Here is a 19,121-nt window from a genome sequence, read left to right on the forward strand (position 1 = left end):
TTGTTGGGGTTGTTATAGGGCTGGGTGATGTGGCAAAAAATAAAATATCTTTTCTTTTTTTTTTAGAACATTTGACCGATTCTCGATTTTTATTTATATACAACATGATTTAAGTAACGTAATTATAAATACAACATGATTTAAGTAACAATTATAATTATAAATAAATTTTGCCACAATTTTATTTATAAAAAATAAAATGGTGGCAAAACAGTAAATTCGAATGAATCTATAAAATCAGAAAAAAATCACCCAGCCCTAGTGCCTTATTTTTAATAAAACTGCTGCCAGAAGATTTTAACCACTTCTCTAATCCACTAGGTCTAGGAAACCAATTCCCTGTAATCCGAAGTGAGACTCCTGCCTTCCAACCAAATTCAAGAGGAATGTGTAAGTTGCAACTTCCATGCAACTGACTGGACTTTTTTGATTCAGTATAACCTATACCCATACATCCATCCATTCATCACTATTTTTTCTCATTCAATTTTAAATCATTCTTCTCCCAATATGTTTCAGCACATATGAGATTTCCCAGTCCAGATCGCGGTCCCAAAGCCAACCCTTCAGGAGCTAAACAGAAAATGTCAAGTGAGTCAACTGCTTATATGTTTTGGAGCCATAAACAACATAGATTAAAATGTACACCTTCCTCTCATTGTTCTTCTTTATTTCTTGATAGGCAAGAGTGCTAATAAAGATCAGAAGGATCACAAAGAGCGTAAAGACCAGAAGCCAAACAGTAAGTTCTGACCACCCCTCAATATGTTCATTATTTTACAACTGACTATTACTGTTAGTCTGATCACTGCTATGCGTGTTGAACATATTCACACCTCGTGATTGGGTTAAAACAGGAGGAGCTTGTGTTAGTAATGTATCTTATGTTTCACAGAGATTTTGTCAAAATTGTTCTGAAAAGGAATGTGGATCAAATTAATATTTCTTAAAAAATTATTCTAACATTATATGTCTTTGCCAGAATCTAGGAATCCCTCTAAAGGAGCAAATCCTGTTTTCTCCAAAAGCATGGAAAACTTGCTTGACATTGCGGTTAAACCTGTAGACATACCTGACATAAGTATGTGGAAAAGTTCTTGTTTATTCATGTCCTCCAAAATTTAATCTTTACTGTAAGGGGTCTGTGCTACAAAACTACATAATTTACTGCAATTCTAGAATAGACTGCAGATTCTACTCTAGAAGTAGAAAAGCAATTTATCAGACCGGGCGTTTTTTAAATTATTGAATGTCATGCAGGGGTGCAGTTCCCACAAAACAAAGTAGTAGTAATTAATGTACTTGTGTACTCATCAAAAATGGCACTGATTGTTGACAGACTAAAGTATATAGATTGAAGTGTGTGTGTGTGTGTGTGTGTGTGTGTGTGTGTGTGTGTGTGTGTGTGTAAATATAAATAGAATGAAAATATAGAATGTACTACATGATAGCTTTTTTATTGTACCTTTGTGCATGATCTAAGAAGAAACTATGCTTCTAACTACAGGTTGAGCGCTATAGTTCCACCACACAAGTTTGCGACCCTGTTTGCAAATGTTTGTTGAAACTATGGTTTCATGAAACAGCAAATTGTTGAATTTTGTGGGTAATGACAGAAGAACCATAGTTGGATAACAGTGCTGTTAGGAATATTGACGTATTAATGAAATGAGCAAACCTTTCATTCCCTTTGGAGGTAATATTGTACTAGTTTCTGAAAGCTTTTTATTTATTTGTATTACTTTCTCTCATTACAGATCCACCTGCTAGTTCACCAGCTGTGCAAAACTTTATTAAAAGAAGTGACCTTCTTAAATGTGAGTTTAACAGTTTAGATATTCATCACAGTTTATCCACTTGTTCATGTTCATCACCTTTTACATCTATATGCTTGTGTTTCTCCTGTCTAGATGGCACCATCCTCAATTTTGACGTCAGAACAGCTCACAAGCGGATCTCGCTGTCTGAAAACAACACCAAAGTGACAGTCTCGGACGAAACTGCTTACTATCCAGATATTCCCCTTCGCTTTTCTGTCTGTTCCCAGGTGCTCTGCACAAAGGGTTTCTCTCAGGGCCGTCATTATTGGGAGATCAAAATGAGCAGTAACAACTTCTGCGGATTGGGACTTGCATATGGAAGAATCGACCGCAAGGGTCCCTCTAGCCGTCTGGGGCGTAATGCAGACTCCTGGTGTGTGGAGTGGTTTAACGTGAAGCTTTCTGCATGGCACAACAGCATCGAGACGGTGCTGCAGAATCCCAACCCAAGCCGCGTGGGTGTCTTGCTGGACTGTGATCAGGGAAGTGCAACATTCTATAATGTGCAGGACCGGGTCTACCCCTTCCACACATTTGTCTTTCCTTTTACTGAGGCTGTATATCCAGCTTTCTGGATTTTCTCAAATGGTTCTTCTGTCTCTTTCTGCAAGCTCAGCAACTGAAAGTATATAAGTTGAACTGATTTTCATTTTAATGTATTGATGTTTTGTTTATCTTTGGAGCACAAATTAATATATTTTTAATATTCTCTCATCTTTTTGTCCATAGAGTAAAAGTCCACACATCCTGAATGTTCAAGCTTCATGTTTTATGAAATCTTTGAAGGATTTTCAATGGATGGGCAAAAATAATTATGGTATATTAAAAATATCTTCATTTTTGTTTCGAAGATGCTCCCTTTTGGGTCTTTTGGGTTTGGAAAGACAGGAGACAGACATAAACATTCATTTATGGGGTTTAAACTAGTCAGGTTTGATGTAAATAATCTTTTTAATTCTAATGTAGGTGTGTACAGAGTGCATAAAGCAGTCTTTTTAATCTATAAATGTCCAGTAATGTCTTTTAATGTTGACCAAAAAAATTTTTTTCATTAATTAGATTGATGGATGGATGATATCTAAAGGCTAATGCAGTCCAACTGTCATTAAAAAAAAAAACTCAAAGTGAGGAGGTTTGTATTGCATTTGCAATAATGACTTATCCAAACAGTCATTATTAACAGGCTACTTACCAAATTAGATTAAATTAAATATTGATTTAGGCTGAAATGATTTAAGTGAGAAGAACAAGACTGCAGAGAGATACAAGAGAGACTAGCACAGCTATTTTGAAAATATTTTATTTGAAAAAAAGAGCAAGACAACAGTCAATTAAAAAGTTTAGTGGTCATTATACAAAAATATTTGACTTGATTGGTACGATTGACTAAAATCAAGTATTACAGAGAGCAGTGTAATAAATGGTTATGCGTCATTGTTCCAGAAAGGGGAAAATTCATTGTACATAATGAGATTTGCAAATGTGACACATTATTTAATCTTACTTTGTTCTCTTTGTTTCTGGTATTTTTGGAGATTTTAGTTGTGAGTTTGAAGTGTTTAATATCCTCACATTATCACAATTGACACTTGTTGGTTTTATCACATGGGTCAAGTCCATTGGCAGTGTGCTCCAGATAGAGTTGTTTTGGTTCCTGCTCAAAGTATCCTGGCTGGGTCCAGTCAGTTTATAAGCATGTGTAATTCTGTCAAACCAACAAGTGTTAAATGTGTGTTAAAAATTAAACATTCAACACCAGTAGCCATGTATATATGTAAATCAAACCGTTATAAAAAAAAAAAAAATATATATATATATATATATATGAAAGATGTATGTTGTGTTATCAGAAACAAATCTAAAACAAAATAATACAGGTTTCACTTTGCAGTAAGGAAATATTCTACCAATCTAAAAATATAGCTCAGAAAGTTTAGTAGTAAGGCATTTATTGTTTGCTTTATTGCAATATTACAATTTTGGTTCCATAGAGTAACTGAATATTATTTTAAAAATCTACATGAAAATATATTACATTTTTATTCAGAGTGGGGGAAAATATACATAAAGTAAAATATCAGAATAATACCAATAAAGGCATGACATGGCCATGTCTCATATAAGAATAAATAATATTATCTAATTTATTATTCTTTCTCTCTCATCTTCTGTTGTATTGATCACATTTGTGAAATTGTTCTGAGATGACTTAATCCTGCTCCTGTAATGTTGATTGTTAATTTGTGCAGCTCACATTGTTTTCGGTGCTGAACAATAAAAAAATTCAAAAAGATTAATAAAAAAAACAAACCAAATCTTTGACCAACGATTCCTTTATGTTCTATTGTTCATAACATCTCCAACTTGTAATATATGTTGGTATGTTACCTGGGCACATTCAAACAAGCCTAGTTAAACATTAAACACGATGCCAGGAGCAGCTACTGTCAGATAAAAGCTAGGCTTCATTTGCATTTGAAAAACATGACATAAGCCATGGGTGTTAACCACATGTTGTTTCTAGCATACAGAAGTCAGTGCAAAATATTTCAATATTCAATACAGAGATTCCCATTTAATGTAACACTCCCAAAAGATTAAAATGATAAACTAGTAGTACCAAGGAGAATAATATTCTTGTTTAAATCCCCTTTGACACATTTAGAGCATGTGTGAAGTCTAGTTTTAGGAATATGACGGGTGTCTTGAGGGGGGTGGGGGAATTACAGTTGTAAAGAAAATGTTTTCATCACAACCACTGCTTCAGTTTTTATACACATAAACATAATGGGGGAAAGTAATTTTTCATGACACTAATCAAAAAACAAACAACACCATTTTGATTTTATCCTTTCTCAAGGTATAGAAGCATTCTCAAGTTGTCATATTACTAAGCTGAGTAAGATTAATACAGCAGTCTGTATTTTATTATACAACTGATGAAGATAATTTAACAGGGAAATATTCAGACTTTGCTGAGAAAAAAGGATATATACTATAAAGGAAATTATATCCATATTTACTTCACATATTAACTGAAATATTGCTTTGATATTATGAAATGCTATATGGGTGTTCACGTGTGAGGCCTGTTTGGTCTGAATATGAGGAGATGTCACAGTGACCTGCTTGTTCTCACTTGCTTAGGAAAAACGATACCATCTTGAATTTCGGGAAGATGCTACATGAGGAACGAGACATATCAAGTGTTTATCACGCTTTCTTAGCTATATATGCTATTAAGGAGACGACCATTGGGAAAACAATGGGCCAAAGTGTATAAAAGTAGAGATGCATGCTCACTTATTTTTGTCACACATATGGCGGTGCTCACTGCTGTATTGCCTGACCTTCTTGCAAGAATAAAAATGTAAAAGACTTTAAAAGTCTAGCTGTGTTGCGTGTTCTTGATTTAAGAAGAAAAAATTCTACAACAATACTGTATCTTGACTATTTTGGTAACACTCTTGTTAACCTTTTAGCTTCCAAAAAATGTACCTAAATCTCCTTCACAATTATGCATGAAAAATGCAGATTACAGTTCTCTTAACAATCTGAAAGATTTTTTAAGTAAAAATCCCTCTGAACATGAATTAACTATGAAATGAACTAAACCACATTATAAACTGCTCAGAGGCATTATTACATCAGCAAAACCTCCAATTTATCAAACAAGGTTTTAATGGATAATTTGTGCAACTCCTGCAAAGAGAGGTGACACTAGTTCAGGGAGAAAATGGCATGTGCTTGAGTGCTTTACCAATAGGAAAGCCATAGATGTGACTATACGAAATGTACGACACATACCACTCCTAAAGCTGTTTTTCTTTTCTATCCTGGCTTAGTTTTTCAAGAACATTGCCGACTTGGAAGAGTGGGACTAAAGAAAATACTCAGAAAGCCTATTAGGGTGGATATATTCTAGGCAAAGTAAATTTTACTCAAGCAGGATGCATAAAAACATAACAAATCTCTATGGAAAAGTGGAGAAAATGAACAATGAATAAAACACAATAAAAATGCCTGATGGTCAGCATATGCAAACAGCAAAATAAAGAATGTACTTTAATCCAGTGCTCTGAAACATTTTACATCTATTTCATAAACGAAAACAATAACACAAGTTGAATAGTTGCAAAATAATAAGATATCAATGGCAAGTCCATTCACAATCTACTCTAGATTCAAGCAGTGCAAAGGTGAAACAAAACATAATATCCTAAATAAATATATTTCACAGCTTAATTTATTCAACTCAAATACAAGATTTCTGCAGCGAGTTGTATTTTCACAGACCTATGGCACTCAAGATCAGTGCAAAACATTGGTGTCTAAGCAGCTTTGTTTGTAACATTCTCCACTGGACTGAATTCTCTTTTTTATGATTGCCTGAGCTCTGCTAACAACTGAATACGATTCCATTGTGGACTAAATGGCTAAAACCTGAGCCACTTTTTAGAGCTTCCCGGTAGCACTCCCTGGCAGGAAATAAAAAATTATGCATGCAAATCTACAAAACCAATGTCAGAGATAGACATCTTGTGAACAATTTGAGAACAAACTGTCCACAAGATGTGCTTGAGAGAGAAGGGGCTTTTTAACTATAATAACCACTGCAGATGTTATTACTAGAGCAGCACATGCACATTATGTACATTTACGTTTATGACATCAGACATTTATCACATCAGGGTGTCTTCCTTTCATGCTGTGCTACTTTCTGGGGTGGAAATAGCACAGACAGAGTGATTACAGCCTTACTAAGACTCTGTCACTGTTTCCTGTGTGTTGCTAGTTGTGTCAATGTGATCAGCTGAGCATTCTTCACCCTCTGAGGCGCTGGAGTCATCATCATCTGTCTGTTCTGCACTGTGGTACAGCATGAGGGCCTGGGTCTTATGGGTAATGGTGATGGTGCATGGACCCTGCGCCCATGGCTCTCCATCCACCTGCATTGGCATCCGAGAACTCTTTAACACCAGCTACCACAAAAAAAGCAAAGGATAAAGAATAAATAAAGAGTCATCTTTATTTATATAATGCTTTATACAACACATATTATTTCAAAGCAGATTGACAGTATTAAACAGGAAAATAAAAGAGTCAATGATGCATGATGAACTTCTTCAAACATGAGAAACATTTTTTAATTCTGCTTTAAAGAAGCTCTAAAGACAATAGTGTCATTATTCAGCTCAATTCAGTTTAGTGTTGGTTCAGTTCAGTTCAATAACAATGTTTATGTTGTAAAATTCATCAAATTATGAATTGAGATCAAATCAAAAGTAGCTTTACAGAAGGCAACAGTGTCATTATTCAGCTCAAGTCAGTTCAATGTTGATTCAATCCAGTTCAGAACATGTTGCAAAATTCAGCTATATTGCAGCTCTACAGAAGACAATTGTGTCATCATTCAGCTCAATTCAGTTCAATATTTGTTCTCATCTAATATCGTTAGCACAGATTTGTGGATTGTTATTATTCAGCATAGAGGTCTGCACAGGCAGTTAGAATGAAACAAAAATTTAAACCGTCTTTTCCCTATTGTGGCCCAAGTGAAATTGCTTCTTGAACGAGAAAAATGTAGGGAGAAATTTGAATGTCTTTCAGAAATTGATTGGTTCGTTGGATTCCTGTGGCTTGCTAATTACTGCAGTCACTTCATGTGAGTGACAAGTTGCTGGAGGGACAGTATTGAGACTTGTCTGGCTATTGGACAACCTTATTGCCCAGACCTGACAGTGTAGACACATGATAAGGGAAGAGACGTCACTGCAAGGGGGCGGGGATGTATTTGTTTTGTGAGGGCACCTGCATTTAGTTTGTCTGGCATTTTCAATTCATTCCTATGGGAGCTGTGAAAAACACTGAGCATCTAAGAGAAAACAAAACTTGAGAAAGACTCGACTTTATGCAAATGAGCAGCATCTGTCTTGAACATTTAAAAATATGCAGATTGTGCTGAAGTTTCTGCTGGATTTAGTGCGTAAATCATATTGTTTATATATTGTATGCCTTGTAGTTATTATGTTAAATATTGCAGCTTTGACGCTTTCATTGTGAATAGACTGGCTTGGTTAACAAGTTTATTAAATTGACATATATATGATTATATGGACTGTGCACTGAAAAAAAATATTAAACAAACTTGCTATAGACACACCCTAAAGTGGAGACGTTGTAGTGTTTTGAGCACCACGGAGCTGAACCGTGACTCACACTTAAGCACCATTTAAGCTGTATGAGTAAAGAACATTTTTATGTCTTACCCGTATTGTATGTGCCTGTCCCAGCCTCACAGGATTGGCCAGTTTCACCTGGATCTGTGCACAGTGGAACGAACCATACACCCCCACCACCTCTAATAAACCATCATCCACACTGAAGAAAGAAAAAGGACATAAAGAAAATATACATTTTCAAAGGTCATCCTACTCTGATCCAGATCCACAGGTATAAAGTTTAATTTAATTTCAACCTATTCTCACAAAGTCAAATCTATAAGTCTGTATAGTAGAGTATAGTATAGTATAGTGTAGTATAGCAGATTATATCAAGTGTATAACAGAGTGGCATCTGGATTCTCACCGTGTTGGAGGATAGGGTTCATCTCCCATTCCCTCCCACAGTCTACAGCCACCGCCCCAGTAGCCGATATTGCACACTATTATCCCCTCCAGACTGGGCAAATTCACTTGCTCTCCATCCAGCTCCAGCTAAAGAAGCACAATTAAGCATTAACGGGCATAAGAACTAATCATGCAGCACCTTCCATGTGTGGAGATACCAGTTACACTTTATTTTACAGTACGTGTACTTACAGTGTACTTACCCAAGAACATACTGGGTAGTATAAGGTAACTACATGGGTTAAGGTTAGGTTTAGGGGTAGGTTCAGGGTAAGTACTTAGTCATTACCTAGTTATTATAATTGATATAAGAAGCACATTTTGTGTACACACGGAACAGGACTGTAAAATAAAGTGCTACCGAGATACCTCCTAATTCAGGTTTATGCACAAAAAAATGTGGATTAGAAGATTGTAAACAATGCAGCAAGTGTAATTGCTGGGTCTACTGAGCAGCCTCTAACTCATGGCATTTGGATTGGGTCATACTGTCATACTGTTTGTATGAACAACGGTAGATAAGGCAATATTTGGAAAAGTAATCATGTTTGTAATTCTGTCTGGTGCTGCTAGCGGTGCAGAAATTACAGTGCACTTAAAAATTAAAACCTGTTCTCACATACGCACCAGGAGTCAGTAACTAAAAGGAACCATATAGAGCTGTTTCTTGAAGCCGTTTGTTGTGTGCCAATTCGCCTACTTATATTATGTCCTGAAAGTATGCAGCAATAGATTCTTAAGGCTGGAATACACTACACAATTTTCTCCTGATTTAGAGTCCAAACAAGTTGCCGCTAGTTGCCGAAAGTCAGAGCAAGTCTGCAGATTTGAGTTGACAGATTTCATAAAAAATCATGTAGTGTATGATAATCACAGACTCCGCATTTTAGCTTCAGACTATGATTCCATCCAGTCAGAGCATATCAAATTCCAGCCTTTAGTATTTGAAAAGAGCCAAAGTAATTATGCATTTCTATTATCTCTTTTTAATGAAGTTCTGAAACAGCATTAATCATCATTATATCATTAATGAGACACCACAGTAATGAAACAGGAAGTTCATGTCAAGGCTAAAACTTCCAGACAACATGCTAATCATATGATGACAACAACAAAGGGAAACAATCAGAGAACACTTTTGCTTGAGAACACTTGTCTCAATAAGCAAATTAAAACGTTTACCTCAATCCTCTTATCCAGATCTTTACATTCTTGCACTAAACAATCTTTGGTACCATAGAGGAAGTACACTGCCTGTGAGAAAAGACAATTGTCAGTATTATCAGCCATGAATTTACAAAATACTTCTGTTTTTAACAAACCTAGCAGTGCATGAATATGTGTAGGCTAGTAGATCGATAGTTTTTATTTTTTTTTAGATACTATGCAACTTTTATTGCAAAACAATTTTGCTGCTACTGAGGTGAGACATAATTAAGATTATGGACAGGCTTAGTGGTATGGTTAGGTTTAAGGGTGGATTAAGGGGTAGGGGTAGGGTTAACAGTGCATAGATATATCTAAAGAAATTAATTACAGATTTAGTACATTGTAGTTACATACACTTAATATAAAAGGGTTCTTTTTTATAGTTGTGGATGTATAAATCAACTGCAGAATAATGACATTTTCTCAGTTATACAGTCTTTACAATGAAGAAAATATTTTGAACCAATTAAACTGTAAGCAAACTTAAGTTAAATAAAGGAAATTAGATGGCTTTACAGATATAAACGTTTTTACATCGAATTATGCAGTTTATCACATTATCAATCTTAGATGCTCTTTCGATTTAATTTTCCTCTGAAATTAAAAATGAAATGATGGACAGGCAATGCCTCAGACCTTATTGATGATTCGGCTGGAGAAAAAGGAGGGCGTTTTCTCTCTGTGTGCATGGAAGTTCAATGCCATGAGAGCATCAGGACCCACTGAGAAATAATTATTCATGGACAACACCTGGAGAGAAAACAACCTTAAGCTAAAATCTTAATCTCTTTTCTTCATGAATTGAACGTGTCATGATTGATTTACTATTGATTACATGATTGAACTAATACTGTATTTCATGGGATTTTATGCTAATAAATTGGTTATGTTAAAATTTGCTTAGCATACAAATAATTTAATTTGCATTCTGGGGTACATACTCTTGCTGGTAGATCATACAGTATATTGTATGTACTGACCTTTGGCTTACGAAAATAGTTTCCTTTGGAGACAACTTGAACTTTCCACCTAACACATTAACAGCAGAAATACAAAATAAATTGAATGACAAAAGCCATTCCTCATAATACAAGACTTTACAGCACAGCCAGGGTCTTACCTGTCCATTTTGATTACCTCAGCCTCTAGAACATTCCTGAGCACCTGTTCTACTGGAATCTCTCCAGCATATCCTGCTCCCCATCCTAAAGAGTTTGCTAAATCATTTCCTGTTCCCAACGGCAGGATCGTCACAAGAGGGATAAACTGATCCTGACCCTATACAGAATGAGAGAGCGACAAACACAAATAATATTTTAATTAGGGATGCACCGATATGAAAATTTTGGCCGATACCGATAACCGATTATTCTTTATTTTTGAAAGCCGATAACCGATATGTTGGCCGATAAATCTTAATAACCCAAGAAACAACAAATTACTTTTTTTAATGAAATAATGCCACATATGTGAATATAAGCATCACATAATGATGTCATTATGTGATACTTATATTCACATTTGTGGTGTTATTTCATTCTATACACATCCTACTAGCCAGGCCACATGGGAAAAAACATGCTTGGTTTACATCCTGACTTTTAATATAATCTATCACGTTTTCAAGTCCACTCAACTATTCGGCTACAGCTCTCACCTTCAGCTTCATGGTATCAATGGCATCCAGAACCCAGCCTACTGTGCCATCTCCCCCACACACCAGAACACGCACGCTGCCTGGGGGCAGAAGAGTACACAGCTGCAGGGCTTTAGAGGGGGGCAGCTCGGAGAGATCAAACACCTGGAAGGGGGGAAAAAAACTAAATAACTAAACTATTTTGTTAAACCATTAGATAGTAAGAAGAATGTGATCATTCAAACAAAATAAAAAGAGACAAGAGTGTATGGAAACAGAGAGAGACTGGCTGAATATGTAAATGTAAGCACAGAGTTAAATGGCACCTGCATGGGGTTCAGGAGGGTACGAAATTCTCCCAGCAAAACTTCCCCCATGTTGTTGCCACTTCTTGTGTTTGCCAAGACCAGAACCGGAGTCCAGCCACTCCCATACTCATCAGGGTGTCTTCGGCGGAGCTTGTTGACTTGATAGAGGTAATATGGAGGTATGATAACAGAGCGGAACTCTCCAAGATCACACAGATCATCGTTCAGACTAGAAAGGCAATCATCATGCACTGTGGTCTGACACCATACACACCTATATATTCCCAAATAAAAACAGCAAATGTGAGTGAGAGCACTTAGAACTGATAGCTTGTTGTAAAACACTGAAATGGATACTGTACTGACTGCAAACCCTCTAGTAAAACTCATAATAAGAATTCTTATCTTGCAGATAATATCTTCTTAATGAATCGTAAAATAAAAAAAATGGTACAAATTCTTTTAAAAAGATTTTAAATCAATACTTGTTTTGCTATGAGCCTCAGAAGAAGCTGGTCTGGAACCAGTTTAGCGCTACCTTTGACACTGAGGATTTAGGTGGAAGGACCTGGTCCTGGATCACACATAACAGCTGGATTACAGGGATTACTGACTCTTTAATCAAACCATGCTTTAGAAAGATTAAACACATGAGAAAAGGGCAGGATTCTGGTTTGCTCTGTTTGTTCAACAGCCAGTGATGCATTTTAAAGCACCGCACCCTTAACAAAAATGGATTTCAACAGACGCTTTTAAGTTCTGTTCAGTCTGCTCTCAGCTGCTATTGATCTGTGTCTAGGTTGTTGCCGTTTAGCCATACTTTTTGCTGTAAATTAAGATGTAAAAACACTTGTCTGTTAACATTTTCTTGTACTGTAAATATTGACATGACTTGAATTTGACTTTTGTAAATATTGTTAAAACTATGAAAGTTCTTGGAAGGTAGGCATCAGTTGTTGTTTTTAAATAGTTGTTGTTGTTGTTTATAGTTAGATATGGTCCAGGTAGCCTTTTGATTGTTTATTTGTATTTTCTTTCACAACTTAACAAGTTCAAATTAGAAAGCTTTGTTTGTTTTGTTTTGTTTTGTTTGCCTTGTTCTCTCCTCAATACTTAAATTGATTCTTATTTATTTTCATAAAGCCATTCATTAAACTTTAAAATATTTGAAACCTTGAAAGTTGACCAGGTGAAAGTGCAGTTGTTGTTTTTTTTCTACATTGATTAAAATATGAAATATGAATATACATTTTTCTTTTATTCATTTCCCTTTTATATTCTGTACAAACGTGATTATTAATTTTTGTCCAAAATTGTGGTACAAGTTTAATATTTCTGACAAAATGGTTTAGAATGACAACTGGTTTAGATCTTGATGTAGCCTAGCCTATTTTACACCAGGAGGATAATTTGTGTTTTTCATATCTATCTATCTAAGAAAGAAAGAAAGCACAGGGTTATTTAATACCTATAGTCGCAAAGTTTAGGTTGAGTCCCGCATTGCTGTTTGCACTCGGCACAGTAGCTGGCGAGGGGCACATTTCCCCTGACCCACTGATGGTAAAACCTCCCATCTGTCTGTCTCTGTGTCATGATCTCCTTACACGAGAGGATGCGATCTGCCCTCTGTATGCACTGCTCATCCGCACAAATGCCGCAGCAGTCACAGAACGCCCCCTGCAGGATGGGCTGAGAACACACGCAGCAGTAGGTGGGCTTGTTGAACAGATCTGTGTAGTGCCAGCCGTGTTTGCTCTTTCGGAACAGATCTTTCAGCTGAACTTTGCGTTTAGGACGCTGGAAGCTGCACCACAGCGTGATGAGCACTGGGACCAGAACAGCAACCGTGGTCCAGAGGAGCAAGGTCCACTCCTCCCTCAGCTCCTCAGTACTCTCCTCCATACCCACAATTCTTATTTTACAGGAACGTCGTCATGCACAAGCCAGAGCAGACGAAAATAATCAGTGATTTCCTGCGATCGTCATTAGTCACGGTGTTGAGGTTTTAACGTCCCACAACGATTTTCCATTTCTAACCCCATCCGAGCAGCATATCATCATCATCGCATCGCCAGGCAATGCACCAAACCTGAGTCACACTGATGTTACAGCACAGCCATCGTGAACACCTCCTTGCTGTCAAACACTTGGTAGGCTTTCACGAACATGTTCTAAATTTTGTTTTCAAAGGGGAGATCCCGTCATCATGTTATTCATCTAGTTCAATATACGGAAATGATGTCGTAGGTTTATGACGGAACATGTTCAGTGACCAATAGGAACAACACAATACGTGAGACAGGAGTATGGAGTCAATATAATGCCACTTATATATGCAAAATAATAAAGTTTTGCAAAAGAAAATGAAAGTATTGAGAAAAAATAAATGTTTTTTGCAAACAAAAATAAAGAATTGCAAAATATAAATGAAACAGCACAAAAGCAATGATTTTGCAATACATATTTTCCACGGCCATATCTACTAATTTATTTGCAACGCTGCTTTTATTTTGCGTTTCAGTCAAGTTTGAGCTTGCGATACTGTTTTCCCTTTGCGCTTCACGTTTCTGCGTGTCTCGCTTTCTGGCACTGTTTTGACATGGGGGTGGAGTCAATGGACGGGGCTGTACAACAGGCCTGGGCATGCCTCCCTGGAAGTGACTTCATCGGCACGAGACGCAGCTCACTGATCCAGGCACCATCGTTATTCTCTAGCATTAAAACATGCATGTTTTCGTTTTATTAACAAATGTATATGTGTATTAGCAGTGTTTGCTCAAGTTATTAAGCTCTTTTTGTTTTAAAATTCTTTACATTTCTCATCAATTTCATGGGTAAACAAACCCGCGTGGCCATATCAACCTGGGATTATCAGATATGTATTTATTAATATTTTATTTTGAATTAAGAAATTTTAGATTAAAAAAATTATTACATTATTAAATTATTATATTAACACTAGAAATGCCACGGGTTCATTTTACCCATGGCTGTTTTTCAAATGTAGGCTACATAATATGTCACAGTCATTGACTTTTACTAAAATTGTGTTATTTACAATCGCCTGTTGTTAAAAAAATTGTTTAGATAAAAATCAGATATGTATTTATCAATATTTTATTTTGAATTAAGAAATTTTAGATTAAAAAAATTATTACATTATTAAATTATTATATTAACACCAGAACTGCCACGGGGTCATTTTACCCTTGGCTGTTTTTCAAATGTAGGCTACATAATATGTTTTCAATAAAGAATATCCAAGTCTCAAAGTCATTGACTTTTACTAAAATTGTGTTATTTACAATCCCCTGTTGTTAAAAAAATTGTTTAGATAAAACCAGAATAAAAGCTGGGCATTTATACCTATAAGCGCCATCGAGTCAAATTTACGCATATAATTCCTTTATTGTCGTGCTGTCATTGAGCAACTTAGCTTACTGAAAACAGTCACACAACGCAAATTCAAATTAAGATGTTTTAGCCAACTCATAAATGTTCAGACTTTGGATTAATTATTCACTTTTGTTTTGCACATTTTTTTTTTTTTGTCGTTTATTGTTCTCTACAGTGTTGCTTAGCTATTTATTCCTGGGAAAAAAAATCTGAATTATGATGTAATGAATAAAACATTTTTTATGATTATCCCAAGTTTATTGGTGTTGTTCTGTTATTCAAATTATAAATTATATAACTAAACAAATAAATATTTGATTATGTGAAACTGTGTGATTGAATTTGTCGTTGTATCATACATCCTAGTGCATACATGCAGTGTGGTGAATTATTATGGCTTATTATAGTCTATTTAGGGTATTTTAGTAATTTAAAAAACATGGGTTATCTTAAAACATTTTATTATAATATTGCACCACCCAAATATGTATTTATTTCCTTGTAATTCTCGTTGTCATTGCAGGCTGGTTTATATTCACCATTAAGAAAAGTGATTAGTATAACCTGCTTAAAAATAGCTTTGAACTTAAAACATCAGGACAAAAACATAGTTGATGACTAAAAAAATAACCATGTTATGACTCTAGACATTGTGAAGACAGTGGCATAATACGGTGACATAGGTTTTTTTAGCCATATCAAAACAGTAGTCCTGTGCATGGGTAAATTTAACCCGCTGGCGCTTTTAGGTATACAGCGACCTCTGGTGGTTTAAGTGTTAACCATAGTCCTAGGCTACGGTACTGTGTTGCACGCGATGTAGACAACATTCAAATAAAGTTTATTATGAATAAATGTTAAATAAAATACATAAAATAAAATAGGCCTACAAAAAAAATGTTTTATCCATCCCACAAGTCTTGTAAGTCCATGTATTTTATTGTTATTATTATTAGTATTGGTAATATTTTTATATTCGTTGTTATGTATTTTATTTTTTTTTTACCTTCATTTCGATCTCTTTACTTAACGTTCAGGGCTGCGTTTCCCAAAAGCATCTTAAGCCTAAATCGATTGAAGAACCATTGTCATAATTTGGCTTACGATGCTTTTGGGAAATGCAGCCTTGAAGAGTTTTGTAAATAATAGCCTATACTGTAAATGCCCGACATGCCAATAAAGCTTTGATTATGCTATATGACAGGAATTTTTACTGGAAGTTCAGTTTAGAGGATGAATTTAACAATAACCCTATAAATACCCTAACACTATAATTATAAATACTAGAATTATAAATGAATAATTTGCGTAGTTACATTTGTAAATTAAAACGCCACTCATTTATCGTCACATACAGGTGTAAATGCAATCATAAAGTCAAAACTTTATTGGCATAATTGTCAGGCGTTTACAGTATTTGCAAAATATATGGTAGCATATATTATAAGCTAGAAGTTGTTCCCTCAATAGGATCTCATGGCCACGACATATTATCACGTTCCCACGAATTAATATCTCATGGCCAAGACAAAACTAAACCAAAAAGATTCAAGCTTCAGTTTTTAAAAAACTTAACAGTTACAGTAATTTCTTAATTTATGCCAGGAGTTATGTAAATGAAAAACGAAGTCGAGATCGATATGAAGCTTGAGTCATAGACCTTTTAATGATGTAAGTTAGTTTATGAAGTTAATTGCATCCTTTAACATTAAAACTAGCAGCAAATCTGAGCTCATGTAAACAAAGAACGCTTCTGTGCGCTGGCGTCCTCCCACAGGTTAAGAGATTTTAAACAAACACATTTAGTTAACCAAATGAAACAATACACATTTTAATGCTATAAAAGTGTGCACATTGAGAGACGTAAACAGCAGATGTTCATGTTAACAACTTCTTTAACGTGAGCAAACACTGCTAATACACATATACATTTGTTAATAAAGTTAATAAAACGAAAAAATGCTAGAGAATAACGATGGTGCCTGGATCAGTGAGCTGCGTCTCGGGCCGATGACGTCACTTCCAGGGAGGCATGCCCAGGCCTGTTGTACACGCCCCGTCCATTGACTCCACCCCCATGTCAAAACAGTGCCAGAAAGCGAGACACGCAGAAACGTGAAGCGCAAAGGGTAAACGGTATCGCAAGCTCAAACTTGACTGAAACGCAAAATAAAAGCAGCATTGCAAATAAATTAGTAGATATGCCCATGGAAAATATGTATTGCAAAGTCATTGCTTTTGTGCTATTTCATTTATATTTTGCAATTCTTTATTTTTGTTCGCAAAACTTTTTTTTCTCGCAATACTTCATTTTCTTTTGCAATTCTTTATTTTTGTTCGCAAAACTTTTTTTTCTCGCAATACTTCATTTTCTTTTGCAATTCTTTATTTTTGTTCGCAAAACTTTTTTTTCTCGCAATACTTCATTTTCTTTTGCAATTCTTTATTTTTGTTCGCAAAACTTTTTTTTCTCGCAATACTTCATTTTCTTTTGCAATTCTTTATTTTTGTTCGCAAAACTTTTTTTTCTCGCAATACTTCATTTTCTTTTGCAATTCTTTATTTTTGTTTGCAAAAAAAACACATTTATTTTTTCTCAATACTTTCATTTTCGTTTGCAAAACTTTATTATTTTGCATATATTAGTGCCATTATATTGACTCCATACAAGGCGCATCTCAAACAAGCCTAGGGTTATTCATAGTTTTCAGTCACGTGACCGGCTCGAAGACCTGGAGGGCAAAACATAGAACTGCAGGACAAGCCTGATTGGGTTTCACAGCCGCAAATATTTAGATCACCTCTCAAAAGAATAAAACAAAGGTATGTAAACAAAATGCAAGTTTTGGCCATTTGCAATCCATATTAAGCAACCGCGGCAATATTTCAATCATTAAACAGTGCGACAAAACGTTGTAAAAACACTTAAAGGGCTCTATAAATATTAAAAACCGTAATATTCTCTATATTAATAATGCATAGGCAAGCAGATGAGGCCGGAATATGAACGCAATCCGCTTAATGGTTCAGTGTTTTCCTTCTAATGGTTTTCTATGGGAAACCATTTAACGTGAAACTTTGCACATATTTTATATTCTGGCTTCATTTGCTTGCCTGTACAAAATATACATAATCAATAAGGTGTTTACTGAATTTCGCCTTTTAATATCTGCGTTTTACTACATTACTACTTAATGCAAACTGCGTAAAAATAACTGGCGGTCAATGGAGCAAAGCTTCAAGTTTTGCCCTCCAGGTGGGCGTTCCTATAAGGGTGTGACCTGCCGTGAAAATAATCAATAGGCCTAGACTTTGACATTTAAAGGGGTCATATGATGCTATTTTAAAGATCATTATTTTGTGTATTTGGTTTAACAGAATATGTTGACATGCTTTAATGTTCAAAAAACATTATTTTTCAAATACTGTACATTATTGTAGTTCCTCTATGCCCCGCCTCTCTCAAACGTGTCGTTTTCTACAAAGCCCCTCCTTCCGACAAGCGCAGTCTGCTCTGATTGGCCAGCTGACCCAGTGCATTGTGATTGTGATTGATGCTCATATGTATTTGCAGTACACAAACCGCGATTAAGAAAGCTGACTCCACTGTGATGTGATCCTGTCTCTCTCTCACGCACACAGACACAAACACGACGCAATACTCTACACACCGCAAAACTCCGCATTTGAACAGTCAATAGCAAATACTTAAACTATTAAGAAAACATACTTACAGTAGCTGATTCAGAATAAGCACAAGATTGTCATAGCAAAGTCGGAATTGACCCATTTTTAGAAATAGCCTTTGCACAGCCAGCCTATAGGTTCACAAAACTGTCGTCCATAAAATGCATTGCACAAATTCGAACATCTGGGTTGTGCTGTTCTGTTGTAAATAAATCTTAACCAATGATTCCTCATTGCATCTACTTTCAGAAGGCCAAATAAAGTGCTTTTGCTTTTGCACACAAACACACAGCATCTCCCTGACATGGCTGCACCAACACTACTGCGGTTCCTGAAACCACGCCGCCTTTCTTTGCATGAACATTTGGGCGGCATTACGCAAATATTTCCACATCGTGACGTAGATATGTGGGGGCGTGTTTGAATGAGGTGTTTT

At 35.7% G+C, this 19,121-nt stretch overlaps 2 protein-coding genes across 3 annotated transcripts in view; one reads left to right on the top strand and one right to left on the bottom strand.

Moving 5' to 3' along the window:
- The window catches only part of trim25 (tripartite motif containing 25), a 34,238-nt gene extending 31,376 nt beyond the window's left edge, over positions 1 to 2,862 (top strand). Inside the window, exons 5-10 of one of the 2 annotated variants that reach the window (XM_016281210.1) lie at positions 322 to 390; positions 520 to 591; positions 683 to 742; positions 983 to 1,081; positions 1,758 to 1,817; positions 1,911 to 2,862. In XM_016281210.1, coding sequence (XP_016136696.1) covers positions 322 to 390; positions 520 to 591; positions 683 to 742; positions 983 to 1,081; positions 1,758 to 1,817; positions 1,911 to 2,443 — 893 coding nt within the window. In that variant the 3' untranslated portion in view covers positions 2,444 to 2,862. The remainder of the gene's footprint in view (positions 1 to 321; positions 391 to 519; positions 592 to 682; positions 743 to 982; positions 1,082 to 1,757; positions 1,818 to 1,910) is intronic. The other variant, XM_016281211.1, reaches the window with a different exon arrangement.
- Positions 2,737 to 13,876, bottom strand: dgke (diacylglycerol kinase, epsilon). Its single transcript, XM_016281212.1, has 10 exons — positions 13,071 to 13,876; positions 11,621 to 11,876; positions 11,316 to 11,459; positions 10,779 to 10,936; positions 10,639 to 10,687; positions 10,295 to 10,408; positions 9,632 to 9,703; positions 8,409 to 8,536; positions 8,090 to 8,201; positions 2,737 to 6,802 (listed from the first exon to the last, which is right to left on the bottom strand). Exons 1-10 carry the CDS (start codon positions 13,502 to 13,504, stop codon positions 6,581 to 6,583), a joined length of 1,689 nt encoding a protein of 562 aa, XP_016136698.1. The 5' UTR covers positions 13,505 to 13,876; the 3' UTR covers positions 2,737 to 6,580.
- Positions 13,877 to 19,121: the final 5,245 nt, after the last annotated feature.

Source organism: Sinocyclocheilus grahami, unplaced genomic scaffold (genome assembly GCF_001515645.1).
Source record: "Sinocyclocheilus grahami isolate Dianchi unplaced genomic scaffold, SAMN03320097.WGS_v1.1 scaffold148.1, whole genome shotgun sequence".
Taxonomy (NCBI): Eukaryota; Metazoa; Chordata; class Actinopteri; order Cypriniformes; family Cyprinidae; genus Sinocyclocheilus; species Sinocyclocheilus grahami.